Raw genomic sequence first — 14,314 nt, forward strand, 5'->3', positions numbered from 1 at the left:
GCATACACGCAAAGTTGAAAACATAACACATGAAGGTAGTTGTGCAGGACATGAGGAAAACTTCATGTTCAGCGAGGAACATGTAATCTAATTATGATTACATGATTTCCATCTTGAAGTTCTTCCTACATTATTTCATCTTTTTCTTCGCTTACTCCAAGCTTCAATCAAACCTATTAGGATCAAAAGAGAAGGGTGCAAAATCACCCAGTGTCTTGTAAGAAAAAAAGAAAATGTCAAGAGTATAAGAAGCAGAAGTGGTGGTCTCGCACCCTCTAGCTAAGTTGATTTAGAGGAGAAAAAGAACATATCATTTACTTCTCCCCAACAAAGTAGACAGTAATCTGAGGTCTGCACACCACATTGGGTATGCAGCTAATAAGAAAGGGTTTACATTAGCATGACACCATTCACATACCCGCAGTAACACACACACACGGAACCCTCTGCGATACAGTGCATAACCATATGCCACACATACCTTTGTCCTTACGACACATCTTAAACAAATGTTCAACAACATTCAACTTCTCTATGGATCTACTCTACTTACATCTTCCTCATTCATTTTCCACTCGGGCAGAGCTTTATGGGTGAGAGTATATAGCCGTGTAAGGAACGTTATATATTTTGGGAGCCATGAAGTGCTGTGTGCGCCTCCTTTACGTGCCCATCATTGATGCTGCTAACGGAGCAGAAACAGCTGCAAAGTGGGAAGTTTCTTCTCATGGGTTGTGGCGTGGGAACATCAGAAAATACAAGTCACAGCTAAAATGGAACAACATATGGAAGAGCTAAAATGTCGGCAGATTCTATTCTGAAAGCTTGGTCCCAGACCTGCAAGGCTTCACCAGAATCAGGAGAATATGTTCTTGCCTTTTTTAACTTGACACCCAACGGACCATATAGCCATTCTTCGTCATTATCAACCTCCAGAAACAACTCTCTTTTCGGTACACTGAGTATCTGATCCAGAAACTTTAGGTCCGGATGCGGCGGCTTTGCGGATGCTTCACCATTTTCTTTGACTTTCACTTTCATTGCTGCAGCCACATGACTCTGTGAGCAGACCTTTTCTTTTTCTCCAGAGACAACAAAGCCGTTAACCTTTGCTTCCTTGACTTCTGGCTTGCAGGCCGTTCCTTGCACCTCAGAAGCAGGACTTCGGTGTGAACCTAACGTTCTTCCATTTTCCACAGATGATACAGATGCTGAGTGTCTCTGTAACTTGTTTGGTTTGGTTCCATTCTCTGCACAAGAATTAAAGACTAGTGTCAAACGAAAAGTATCCCTGGAAGAAATTACAACGTCAACGTTAAAGAAGCCTATCATTAGTCCCAAATAACAACCACACTACTCAGAAACGAAAAAATAAAAAATAATATTTTGAAGGTAAGAAAACATACCACGATTGTTTAAAACTATAATATGGCAACTACACACATATATCCTTCCTCATTCACCAGACAGGGAATTGGATCAGGTAATAACTCACCAGACAAGAGTCCATTTGTGTCAAGATCCATCCGCTTGCCAAGACTTCCCTCAGCAATAAGGTTCTTGACGCTCGCCTGAGAAAGGTCAGGCGGTCTGCCATTCCTTATATCCAGAGAGTCCTTTCCCCTCTCCTTTAATTTGGGCCCTTCTATCAGTTTTGACTTATCCTGAGGACTTTTATTTATTGACTCGGTTTTCTTCTTTAAACCTGCTTCATCCCTTGGTTTATCACTCATGGCCGCACTTTCCTTGAGGTGACTCTTCTCAGGTGATTTCGTATGCCTCGCCTTGTCTCTGTTCTCCATTGGTTTACCCATAGCCACAGCTCTTTTCTGATCCGTACCAAATGATGCTCGAGCAACTGCATTTTCTTCAGAACTTTTTGCCACAGCAAAGTTCTTCTGAGTACTGATGCTCTGATCGTCATTTTCGCCATAGTTTGTTTCTTGAACTGGGCAGAAACTGCTGCTCAAAAATGCTTTTCCTGGTGTTCCTTTTTGGTTAGTAATCTTTTGTGCATTCTGACTTCCTGTGGCTTCTTCGTCATATCTGATCCTTCTTCCCAGTTCCTGTACATACTTTGACTCTCCATTACTATTATTCTGCACGGTATTTGTTACAAGTTTCTCTCTGTTCCCTGTGTTTGGCAGCACTCCAGCTTTCTGCTCCTCCAAAGGTTTGCATTTTTCTTTATCCTTCTCCTTGTCTTTACGATCTTTATGTTTCTCTCTTTTCTTCTTTCTTTCCTTATCTTTGTCTTTGCTTCTATCTTTACCCTCTCTTTTTTCTTTGTCCTTATCCTTCTTGTGATTCTTTTCCTTATACTTCTCCTGCAATCCCATATGAAAAACATACACATATAAGGGGGGATCACAAGATTTTATATAAACTTATGGGCAACAGCAGATAGTTACACATAAAGTAGACTGTACATGGCAGAAGTGTCAACATAGCATACAAATGCATTTCAGTAGTTTTTTTTCCTTTTAGAAATAAAAATTAACTTTTGCCATTCAAGGTTGATATCCTCTAGTGGGTAACTAGTATGCTGATTAGTCTGTTGTAAGCTACTACTAGTTAGTGCACCCTCCTCACTAATCTTTCTGAATATGATTTACTACAGCGTCTTTAGAAAGCTAACTACATCAACTCGAACGAATACTCAGAGCTTGACCAACTAGTAATGACCTTAACAAAGAGAGAGACTAACTCTACAAAGTCTATAATCCCCCAACTCAAAGGGTTTCCCAAGTACGTTTATATGTCCTAGGAAAGAACACAAACGATACAAAGAGTTCCATGTACCCATTAGACTCCAGTTTCATCATGCTACGCTTGAGTAGTTTACTCCAAAACTTTTGTTTCTAAGTTTTAAAAATACCAGACGGACCGTTATTCAATCAAAGTAGAGTAAGTTCCAAGGGTCAACATACGGAAACCTTTATGAGAGGAGGGTCAGTTTCGTGAGTTGTAATCTTCTTGTCATATCCAGGTGGAGGAAATGGGAAGCAGCGAGACATGGCACTTGTCCTCGCAAACTCTACTCTCACCACACTCCAACTTACGCCAGCACTTGACCAGATCAGAATATATGATCCTGTACACCATTCCAGCACGGAGTTACACTTTTCTGACCCACAATAAACCAATTTCAAAAGTCCCACAAGCTCTATATCCCTTATAACTTAAGCAAGTTATAAACCCTGATGCTTGGGTCAACTTGGGTAGAATAACCCCCCAAAGATTGGTCTTTTAAGATTTGATTATAGCCTGCCTGCCACCAGAAGTTGAGATCAGAAACACTTTCACTTTCAATAACTCATAGTAACAGCATCTCAAAAGCACCTTATATTGTTATTATTAGCTTTAATTGACCAAAATTAGCAACTTCCTGGCAAGACCCAACTAGTGGTCTCTCTAGCTCAGATTGAATGCTATCAATCCCTCAAGCTTGAGACCTTCTACTAGTATATGATCCGATTCCACGGGAGATCCAATCAAAACCTGAAAAAAAATCAATTGAGAGCACAAAATGTCAAATCAAACATTTCAGTTTAAGAAACAGAAGACAACTTCGGTTTAATGAAAAAAAAATCAAAAATCAATCCAGAAAAGAAATCAATCTACAAGTGTTGCAGATACCTTCTGTTTCTGTATATATATATATATATATATAGATACTGTAATGTTCTTCTTCTCTATTTAAAAACTACGGGCGTAATTTTGATGGGTTGGCTTTTAGATGGGAAGAAGAAACCTCCCTCTCTCTCTCTCTTTTTTCTCTCTCTTCTTTCTCTCAAAATCACAGCCAAGGAATGAGAAAAGTTTGGACAGAGAATGGCAAAAGTTAATTTATAAATGGAGAACGACACGTGTCACTCTTTATACATAACTTGTGGACATTCGCTTAGACTAAAAGGCTTTTCTTTGGGCTTAGCCCGAGTCATTGACTATGTTGTATGTTTTGTGTCACATGCTGAATAATTGAGATGAGGTTCTAAAGTTTTCATAAATCTCAAGTTTTCTATTGTTTTATCAAGTCAAAAGAGTGTGTCTACATATAAATGATACTTTCCAGGGTTATTGAAGTTTAGGATATACGCAGGTAACCTTTTTCTTCTCTATTAGTAACGTGTTCTCTCCGAATGTTAGATCAATTTTAAGTATGCGATGCGATTTTAACAGTTACCATTCGAAGTGTTAGGCTTTGTATATAACCAACACATAACAGCTACAAAAGAAACCAAACTGTCACTCTATATTAAAACACTATACATATAATCACGCAAACTATAGACAAAAACAAATAGTTCTCATAGCCCTGTAGAAACAAACCTTTCTACGCTCCCTCTCTCTATATATATATATGGAGTGTGCACCCAAAAAGAAAGATACCAAACTGGTTCACTTCAGACACTGCTATTCTCTTCTGCATTCTCATTCTCCTTGAGCTTAAACGCGCCGTCTACATACTCCTCTGTGTCCCACAGAAACGAACCAAACGCAACCGCCTCCAGAAGCAGCCTCTTCAAGCTCGAAAACGATGTCACAATCACGCTCTCTTCCTCCTTTTCCTCGGGACCGAAAAGAGCCAGGCTCTGCTTCTCTATCAGGTTCTTAGCCTCACGTGACCTCGGCTTTGCGCATCTCTGCAGTATCTTCGGATCAAACCCGGAGATGTAATGTCTCAGCTGCTTGGTGATGCCTTCCGACAGCGAGCATTCGAGTTGGTGCCTGAGGGAAGCCGATTTCAAAAAGTAACCGTACAAGATCGACGCTGTGTAGACTCTACTGAGATGATGCTTATCGATCTCGGTCGTCTCCAGATCATCAGTCAAAGTTGAATCAACTCTTAAGCTGATGACTGCGTTGCTGTGTTCTTTGATGAGTTCAAGAACGTCGCGGCTATGGATTGATTCGAGCTCCCAGTCTTTAGAAGGCCAGACCTCGAGCTTTCCGTTGTAGATGCAGGTGGAGAGCTTAGGGACAAGAGGCACTCTGATCTCAGAGAATTTGTACAAGATCAACATGTACATTATGTCTTCTATCGCGGTCTGGCAGTTACTCTCCTTGAGTTGAGCTATCCTTCTGGAAAAACCATAGAAACAAAACAGAGTCCAAATAGATTAGCCATAATATGAACTGAAACAAAGAAAAGACAGAAGCTTTAAAGTAGATTAAGCCATAATATGAACTGAAACATAGAAAAGACAGAAGCTTTTAAGTAGATTAAGCCATAATATGAACTGAAACAAAGAAAAGACCGAAACTTTAAGTAGATTAAGCCACAATATGAACTGAAACATAAAAAAAGACGGAAGCTTTAAAGTAGATTAAACCATAATATGAACTGAAACAAAGAAAAGACCGAAACTTCAAGTAGATTAAGCCGCAATATGAACTGAAACATAGAAAAGATAGAAGCTTTAAAGTAGATTAAGCCATGATATGAATTAAAACATAGAAAAGACTGAAGCTTTAAATAGATTAAGCCGTAATATGAACTGAAACAAAGAAAAGACCGAAGCTTTAGGGAGATTGATGTGTGTGTGTGTGTGTTCATGATTGAATCATATGATTGGGGAAGGGAGAAGGTTAAAGAAGAAGAGAACCTGTGGAGAGAAGCTTCATCGGAACCAGAACTGAGGAACATGCGAGATAAAGCTGCTTCCTTGTCTTCCGCGAGCTGCTTGAGCAAATCAGCGACGGCGAAGTGAAAAAGCGGCCGCTTTTTCATCAAGACGCAGCTTAGAAACTTCCCCTGAGCCGAGCGGGGTACTAGAGGCGCGTCGATGCTCGCTCCCGCTCCCGCAGCGGCAACAACCACCATCGAATCGTACCGGACCTTACGCCGCCAGGGGAGAAGAGCGCAAACGCCGCCGGTTATTCGTCGTGGGGAATCGCGGCGCGACGGGAGAAACGAGAGGGATCCCTGGTGGGAGAGAGAGGTGTCCATGATAAAAATAACAGAGAAGGCAAAGCAGAGGGGCTCGAGGGAGATTGAAGAGTCAGTGGGAGGAGGAGCAGAGGGATTGGATAAGGTAAAGGGAATAAGAGTATTTATTTTGTGTTTTGTAATAAAGAAAAAAAAAAGAAGCTTTGATTCGATCCTGGCTTCGATATTTGCCTTTATTGTGTGTGGTTATTGCTGCCTCTCTGCAAGTTGATTGACTAGTAAAAGCGATGTTGATTGTGATATCTTTAGCGATTCACCTTCATGAATCATGAACAAGATGGGCTTTTATAACGAAACATAATAAGGCCAGGCCCATATTAAAGGTCCAATAAGATTGCTTCCACTCTGAGCTTAACAAGAGACAAGACACTGTGAAGAAAAAAGGAAAATCAAACGGAACGAATTTGGCGAGAGAGCAAGATGTGTCTCCGTTACTCCATTTGCTTGATCTTATTCTCTCTCATTTCACTTCAAGGTTTTCTCATTTACATGTTTCGATCTTATGTTGTAACAATTTGCGTCGATCTAATCTATTATTTGTATTGGATCTGTTTGTTTTTATAGCTTTTGCCAAGAAGACAGGAGATGTGTCGGAATTGCAGATCGGGGTTAAGGTACATTTTATTATTATTATTTTCTCCGATTACCAAATGAAGGATCGTTGTAGATCTGTAGCTAACAGTTTTAGCAATATTAGTGTGTTGGATTCCCCCCATCATTGTAGATTGAGTCTACTATCTATTAGGTTTGTTCCATGATCTAAACAGCATTGGTTCTTCTGTTTGATTGTGTTGTGTTCTTCTAGGTAGAGGATCTCTTTTAACAAAGATACTTATAGCTTATTGATTGTTTTTTTATGTTTCAGAGATGATGAATGAGAGTTTGATCCTTGACTTTTCTTTTTTTGTGACAGTTTAAGCCAGCAACGTGTGAAGTGAAGGCTCACAAAGGTGATATGATCAAGGTGCACTACAGGGTAAGCTTGCTTAGACCATGTCTCTCACGAACAAAATCGGAGTCATCACCGTCCTGAAGAGATATTTGGGCATGATGTTTTGTCACAACGTATGGCGTTGTTTTGCTGTTGTTTAATTTAGTGTTATGCGGCAGGGGAAACTTACTGATGGAACAGTATTCGATTCGAGCTTTGAAAGGGATGAACCGTTCGAGTTTGAGTTAGGAAGTGGTCAGGTTATCAAAGGTTGGTGGCTTGGTTCTATCCACTTTCTTTGCACTTTTGAATCTCTCTCTTTTCGATCCATTCTCTTAATTCTTCCAATGCTAAAATTGGTTGTTTTGGTGGCAGGTTGGGATCAAGGTTTGCTAGGTGCGTGTGTAGGGGAGAAGAGGAAGTTAAAGATACCTGCTAAACTTGGATATGGTGAACAAGGCTCTCCTCCTACTATCCCAGGTATATAATACATTTCAGCTATAACCTTTTAAAATGTGTATTAGATGTAGTGAAGAACACTGGTTTTGGTTTCTGAGCTTATAACTAAAGACCAAACTTGCAAACTTCAGGTGGGGCAACACTGATATTTGACACAGAGCTTCTTGCGGTAAATGAAAAACCAGCTGGTGGAGAAGAACACCAAGAAGAAGATGACGGAGAAGATGTAGACGACACATATGGAGCTGACGAGCTGTGATTGAATCTCCTTTCTCCAACCGTTTAGCTTCAGAGTTCCTCTACGAATAAAATGTCTATGTGCGTTTGCTTTTTAATCATTGGATGCTTTAGTTTTGCTTCTTTCTAAGTTATCAACAATTGTACTTCCTTTTGGTTTGGCTTTTGGAGTAGTAAAGATAAATAAACAGTGAGACTGGGCAACACGCTTCAAATAAAAGAAAAATTGTTCCACTAACAAATCCATCTATCTTATTAAAACTCAAGTACAAAATTGGAGTGTTTGGAGACTTGAATAGGACTTTTAAAAATTTGGAGTGTTTGGAAACATGGATTGCAGTCTTTTAAAAAAAAATATTTTTGTTTGAAAACAAGGATAGTAGTATTAAGAAAAAAAGTAATGGGCTTATGTTTTTTTTAAAAATTGAAAGTTATCTAGGCCACTTTTAAAATATACCAAAATGGATCAATCTAATTCCCTAAAAAAATTTTTTCTAAACTAACCATAAAACAAAATTTAAACTTTATATACATATTTCAAATCAAAATAATAATTCAAATTTGATTTATATCAAAAATTGATTCAAAAATATACATATATTCAAAAATGGATTTTTACTAAACTATTTTTCAATAACCATTATAAAAAAATATTGTCAATATATATAAGAAAAATATAATACAAAGCCCAATTTGAAATACCAACTCAAATTATGGTTTTCATATTTCATATTAAGTTTTAAAAATATAATATATGTAATTATTTATATGATGGTATGTATAAAATACTATTAATTATATGATTACTTATATGATGGTACATATAAAATACGATTAATTATATGATGATAAAATACGATATATAATAATGACTAGGGATGGGCTTTTGGATACCCATACGGGTTTAGTTCTGATCGGTTTGTATTTTGGGCTTTCGGGGTCAAAGATTTCAGCCTTATTAGAATGTTTCTAAATTTTGGTTTGAGTTCGATTTGGATCTTTGCGGGTTTGGTTTGGGTTTGGATAACTAATTTAAATTATTTTTAAAGTCTTAAATCATTATATATTTTAAATTTCTCAAAATGTATAAATAAAATAATATATTACGTATAAATTTGAATAACATATGTCATAATACTTAAGCTTAACATATCAATTGGCTTGATTTAAAATTTTGGATACGAAATCAATAATTATTTTAAGTATTTTTGGTGATTTGAGTATACTTTAACTATTTCAGATATTTACTTTTGACTATCTATATATATTTTCAAGTATTTAAACCAATTTAAAAGTATCATTTTTGATGTTTTATATACGTTAAATCTAAAAATAATTAATATATATAAGTATATAAATCTATTTTTAGATAAATTCGGATACCCAAATACTTCGGTTCGGATCAGATTCGGTTCTCTAAATAACAAAATTTTGAATAATTAGAATATTTAATCAATTTATGTTTGGGTTTGGTACTATATCTTTGGATCGGTATCGGTTATGTTCCTCGGATTCATTTTTCCAAATCCTAATAATTACATGAAAAACAAATATCAACATATTTTTCAAAATATACACCCGCGCGCCTGCGCGGGTCAAAATCTAGTTTTCATTATAACAACAATGTTCTAAAAACCGGTTAAATCGATTTAAACCTAACTTATGCAATTTCGTTTTGAATTAGTTAGATTTGGTATAGACTGATTTAAAATAATTTAAATCTAAATTTGTTAAATTATACAATAATATTATTGTATAATTTATCCACAAATTTATTTTTTTTATCTATATAATTTTTATAATTTGTCATGATAATTTTATAACTAAATCTAAAAATTAAAATATTTAACATCGTCTAAATTGTTCAAGAGAAATGAAAAATATAAGATATATAAAAATAAATTAATAATTCGATAGTATTCTACTAGCCTTAGTTACTGCTTAAAAATTTGTTGGACACTAATCAATTTTTTGACGAACATTGAGAGTATCTGCAACTTCGTTTTAATTTTTCCTCGAGCACAAAAAAAATAGTGACGGTTATAAAAGGAAGACCCGCTCAAAAGGAACTAAAAAAAAGTAGTCACTAACGGTATCTGGAAACATCGGGAGGTTTCAACGGCTCTTGACCATAAAAAAAAAAAGAATTCTCCAGAACCTCTCTGCCCTCTCCCTATATATCTCATCACAATGTTGCCAAACAACCCACCTGTGGAAAATCTCTTAAACGCTTTTACAAACTCTCTAAACTTTTCCTCATAATTTTATACAATCTCTTTTAAGCTTTCATTCTTAAAGCAGAAAAATGGCTGACGATTTCGACATGGAGATTCCGGCAGAGGAGGCGGAGGAGATGGACTTGGATCTCGAGGACGATGCCGAGTCTGATCCTTCCCTGAAAGTGGGCGAGGAGAAGGAGATTGGGAAGTCAGGACTGAAGAAAAAGCTCGTCAAGGAAGGTGAAAAGTGGGACACTCCTGAGAGCGGAGACGAAGTTGAAGGTAATCTTTTAAATCACTTGGTCCCTTCCTTTGGTATCCAAACATGTATCCTGTGTTCAGGTTCTGAGTCTCCTTCATGGTGTTTTTTTCTTGCAGTGCATTATACGGGAACTTTGTTGGACGGGACCAAGTTTGATTCAAGCCGTGACAGAGGAACTCCTTTCAAATTCACGCTTGGCCAAGGTAATTTAGGCTCAGCCTGGGGTTGTTGTTGTTGGTATTAGGGATACATATCCGATGTTAATTCTAGAGAACTTTAATATATAAAAGATTAGGACAACGCTAATCCACTAATTGGTAATCTACTAATCACCAATTGGTTTGAAGTCCATAATAAACCCGAATTTAATAGTTGGTGTGAGGGATTGTTCTGAAGTTTATTTGGTTTGCCTTGGCTAGGACAAGTGATCAAAGGATGGGACATGGGGATCAAGACGATGAAGAAAGGTGAAAACGCTGTTTTCACCATTCCTCCCGAGCTGGCATATGGTGAAACCGGTTCACCGCCCACCATTCCTCCGAATGCTACTCTTCAGTTCGATGTGGAGCTGTTATCGTGGAGGAGCGTTAAGGATATTTGTGGTGATGGTGGTTTGTTCAAGAAGGTTATTGCGGAAGGAGAGAAGTGGGAGAAGCCAAAGGACCTTGATGAAGTGTACGGTGAGTGTTCTCCGGTTCCTGTGATTATGGTTTGTTTCTTTGCTCTGGAGTGAATCTCATTGATTTTTTATGGTTTAATACTGTTGCAGTCAAGTATGAAGCTCGGCTCGAGGATGGAACTGTTGTGGGAAGATCTGATGGTGCAAAGTTCACTGTCATGGATGGTCAGTGTTGTATTTTCTTTACTGAGAGTATTATTTTCCGGTTAATGGTGATGATTTGGACTAAAGGGTTATATAATGCATCTTAATGAATCAGGCCATTTCTGTCCTGCGATCGCTAAGGCTGTCAAGACCATGAAAAGAGGGGAAAAGGTGCTCCTAACTGTCAAGCCACAATGTGAGTTTTGTTTTAAGCTGGTGCTTGTCCTTTCGTTAGAACTTAGGTGGGTCTGACTTGTGTATGTGACCGATGTAGATGGCTTTGGGGAAACTGGAAGAGCAGCGTCTGATGGTATTCAAGCTGCAGTCCCACCGAATGCGACTCTTCAGATGGACCTCGAGTTGGTGTCTTGGAAGACGGTGGTGGAAGTAACTGATGACAAGAAGGTCATTAAGAAAATACTGAAGGAGGGAGAAGGATATGAGCGTCCGAATGAAGGAGCAGTTGTCAAATGTAAGTGTAAAGAGTTCACAAAAGCTAAACTAATTTTCTGCTATCTGACGACTGAGTCATGTGATTTATTGCAGTGAAGTTGATTGGTAAGCTTCAAGATGGAACTGTGTTCTTTAAGAAAGGTCATGGAGAAGGCGAGGAGCCGTTCGAGTTCAAGACCGATGAAGGTATAAACAGAAGAAGCTCAGATTTCGTTTACTATTGCAATTGTCACGATGATTATATTGAAAAGATAAATCATTGGTGTGTTGTGCAGAACAAGTTATTGAAGGGCTGGAGAAAGCTGTGATGGGCATGAAGAAGGGTGAGGTGGCTCTCATCACCATCTCGGCAGAATATGCCTTTGGTTCCTCTGAATCAAAACAGGAGCTAGCTGTGATACCACCAGACTCGACAGTTTGCTACGAGGTCGAGCTGGTATCCTTCATTAAGGTGAGAGAGTCTTTATTTACTTCCAAGTGTTACCTCTTTCTCCGTGGATACTTGTGAGCTAATATCGTCTTCGTTTGTAATGCTGCAGGAGAAAGAGTCCTGGGACATGAACACACAGGAAAAGATAGAAGCTGCTGGTAAGAAGAAGGAAGAAGGGAATACTCTATTCAAGGCTAGAAAATACGCAAGAGCTTCAAAAAGATACGAGAGGGTTAGTACCCGAACCAGGGCCTCTTGTGATGTTTGTGAGAAAGTCAAGTTTGGTTTTTGAGATTTAAGGTCGAATTTTTGTATGCCAGGGTGTCAAGTTCATAGAGTATGATTCCTCTTTCGACGAAGAGGACAAAAAGAAGGCTAAAGCTCTGAAGATTGCTTGTAACCTGAACAATGCAGCTTGCAAGCTGAAACTGAAAGATTACAAAGAGGCAGCAAAACTGGCCACTAAGGTATTGGAGATGGACGGAAGCAACGTGAAGGCAATGTACAGGAGAGCACAGGCGTATATGGAGACGGCTGATCTTGATCTTGCTGAGCTCGATATCAAGAAAGCCCTTGAAATCGATCCGGACAACAAGTGAGTATCGCGTTCTTCATACGTCAATTGTTTTATCTTGCCTGCAGTAAGTGTACTAACATCGTATCTCTACAGGGAGGTGAAGATAGAATACAAGAAGCTCAAGGAGAAGGTGAGGGAGTACAATAAGAAAGACGCAAAGTTCTACAGCAACATGCTGGCGAAAATGCTCGAGCCACATGTAAGTAGTAGTTTTAAGAAGAGGGTTTACGGGTAAAGATAAGAAAGGTCTTTTCTTGAACTTATAATTATTCTTGTTTGTGTTAAAATTGTGCAGAAAGAAGCACGCAAGGATGCACAAGCGATGAGCATTGACGCCAAGGCATGAGTCGAAACACCATTGCGCCACAAAATGTATTACAAATTTCTCTCTGTCCCATTTTGTAAACGATCTTTGTGTGTGGTGTACTGTTGTGGATGATTTTTGCTCTGATAATAAATCAGACTTTGTAATAAACAGTCTCCGAGTTCTTTACCAACACCGTCTTACGGTTCAAAACAACCACAAAGTTCAGCTTCTATATATGTATAACTATAAGCTTCTTGACAAAGCTGCTAACAGTATCAATGCTAGTGCCAGTTTCTATTCTATACCGACGGTTCCTTACGTTACGTTCCTAACTTGCTAATTAGCTCGCTTAGTCCTGATTCATAGGAAGATCGTTGGATGTTTGTTGGACCAGCCTCTGGCAAATGAAAGTAATATTTAGATGGGCTTTGAGCATTGTCAAGAAAACACTTATAGATAATTTGGTGCTTACATAGACCTATAACTATTGAAGCCCTAGAATGAAGGTAACTTGTAGGTTTTATTTTATCACTTGGCCATTTCTATACTACTAGTTTCATTTGTTGTATTTTTCTCAAAAGTTAGGTAAATATTTTTGTATACGTAACTCTATAGTACAGTATGCCAGTTTTATAAATAATCTGCAACTAAATTCAAACTTAAGTCAGTAACAACCCCATCTAAATCAATCAAATTTTTTGTCTAGACTATATACATGCGACATGTATTTGTAGATGCATGAACCTGAAAATAGAAATATACGAATGCAAAGGAAACGTCCACTGGTTTGATATTCATTTCTAGATAGCAATCAAGGAAGTGCCGTGGCACAATCTGTGGTTCCACTAAGTTATGTGTCCTTGGGAAAAAAAAAGCTATTAAATTACATATCGCCCACCACAGTGTATTTTAAGAGGAACATACTATCGGATATCGATCAATTTGACTATGAAACTCTTAGATATTTATATAACCTTTCGTTGAGTAAACCATACTTATGTGATAGTTTGACCTAGCTTTATGGTGATTAATTGACTATAAAAATAGTGTACAAATCTAACCATAAAAACTATTTACGTTTCATTTTCCAGGATCTTTAGAAAATAGCGTAACAATGTATTTGCAAAACTGCCCAGGAATGGTGTCAATCAACTGGAGTAACACTTTGGGTAAGCCAATTTTTATTGAGCATGGTCTCATATTTTATCAATTATATCCGTTTCATGTGGTATATGTACCTCTTGGTCAAGTTCTCGTTTCTTCTCTATTTAGTTAGCTCGTATTTTATGTGTTTCATTGAATTCTTCTTCTCGTTTCTCTTGTGTTGTTTTAGTTTTTGCTTCTTTTCGCTGCTAGTTATAAACAAAATTGGTATAAAATTTAACGTATTTACACACAAAAAGATGAATGGACATAACCATAATAATGTATTAGGCCATTTGAGATATGTTCAAACAAAGAAAGAATAGGCCTTTGGTTGCCATAACATAACACTAAGTGATTTGCCACTATGCAACATTTAGGGATAAAAAAAAGTGTATGTCACATGAAGATTGTCATTACTCCGAACAAGTTTTTAATGTCGTTAAAGTTCCGAGTGAGATGCAACTACTCTTCAATAATACCAATACTATAGAATATATAGACCACCCACATTCAAAGC

General features: G+C 37.8%; 4 protein-coding genes across 7 annotated transcripts; 2 read left to right on the forward strand and 2 right to left on the reverse strand.

Moving 5' to 3' along the window:
• Positions 1 to 288: 288 nt before the first annotated feature.
• LOC106348911 (myb-like protein X) lies at positions 289 to 3,825 on the reverse strand. 4 transcript variants are annotated; one of them, XM_013788745.3, is made up of 5 exons: positions 3,640 to 3,825; positions 3,343 to 3,501; positions 2,937 to 3,271; positions 1,496 to 2,327; positions 289 to 1,250 (listed from the first exon to the last, which is right to left on the reverse strand). In XM_013788745.3, exons 3-5 carry the CDS (start codon positions 3,015 to 3,017, stop codon positions 769 to 771), a joined length of 1,395 nt encoding a protein of 464 aa, XP_013644199.2. In that variant the 5' UTR covers positions 3,018 to 3,271; positions 3,343 to 3,501; positions 3,640 to 3,825; the 3' UTR covers positions 289 to 768. The 4 variants fall into 4 exon arrangements, with proteins under 4 accessions (XP_013644199.2, XP_048591221.1, XP_013644200.2 ...); XM_048735264.1 differs by having other exon boundaries at positions 2,931 to 3,271; XM_013788746.3 differs by having other exon boundaries at positions 2,937 to 3,267; positions 3,640 to 3,805.
• Positions 3,826 to 4,182: 357 nt separating this feature from the next.
• LOC106348912 (UV-B-induced protein At3g17800, chloroplastic-like) lies at positions 4,183 to 6,093 on the reverse strand. The gene is made up of 2 exons (XM_013788749.3): positions 5,610 to 6,093; positions 4,183 to 5,085 (listed from the first exon to the last, which is right to left on the reverse strand). The coding sequence occupies exons 1-2, from the start codon at positions 5,951 to 5,953 to the stop codon at positions 4,407 to 4,409; spliced, it is 1,023 nt and encodes a 340-aa protein (XP_013644203.2). The 5' UTR covers positions 5,954 to 6,093; the 3' UTR covers positions 4,183 to 4,406.
• Positions 6,094 to 6,285: 192 nt separating this feature from the next.
• LOC106348914 (peptidyl-prolyl cis-trans isomerase FKBP15-2-like) lies at positions 6,286 to 7,814 on the forward strand. The gene is made up of 6 exons (XM_013788752.3): positions 6,286 to 6,428; positions 6,518 to 6,567; positions 6,867 to 6,929; positions 7,064 to 7,154; positions 7,260 to 7,364; positions 7,475 to 7,814. Exons 1-6 carry the CDS (start codon positions 6,374 to 6,376, stop codon positions 7,600 to 7,602), a joined length of 492 nt encoding a protein of 163 aa, XP_013644206.2. The 5' UTR covers positions 6,286 to 6,373; the 3' UTR covers positions 7,603 to 7,814.
• Positions 7,815 to 9,769: 1,955 nt separating this feature from the next.
• LOC106348915 (peptidyl-prolyl cis-trans isomerase FKBP65) lies at positions 9,770 to 12,879 on the forward strand. Its single transcript, XM_013788753.3, has 12 exons — positions 9,770 to 10,081; positions 10,178 to 10,264; positions 10,481 to 10,741; positions 10,831 to 10,905; positions 11,000 to 11,080; positions 11,159 to 11,356; positions 11,431 to 11,523; positions 11,613 to 11,788; positions 11,877 to 11,999; positions 12,088 to 12,362; positions 12,438 to 12,543; positions 12,640 to 12,879. The coding sequence occupies exons 1-12, from the start codon at positions 9,886 to 9,888 to the stop codon at positions 12,688 to 12,690; spliced, it is 1,722 nt and encodes a 573-aa protein (XP_013644207.2). The 5' UTR covers positions 9,770 to 9,885; the 3' UTR covers positions 12,691 to 12,879.
• Positions 12,880 to 14,314: the final 1,435 nt, after the last annotated feature.

The sequence above is a fragment of the Brassica napus genome, chromosome A6 (genome assembly GCF_020379485.1).
Source record: "Brassica napus cultivar Da-Ae chromosome A6, Da-Ae, whole genome shotgun sequence".
NCBI lineage: Eukaryota > Viridiplantae > Streptophyta > Magnoliopsida > Brassicales > Brassicaceae > Brassica > Brassica napus.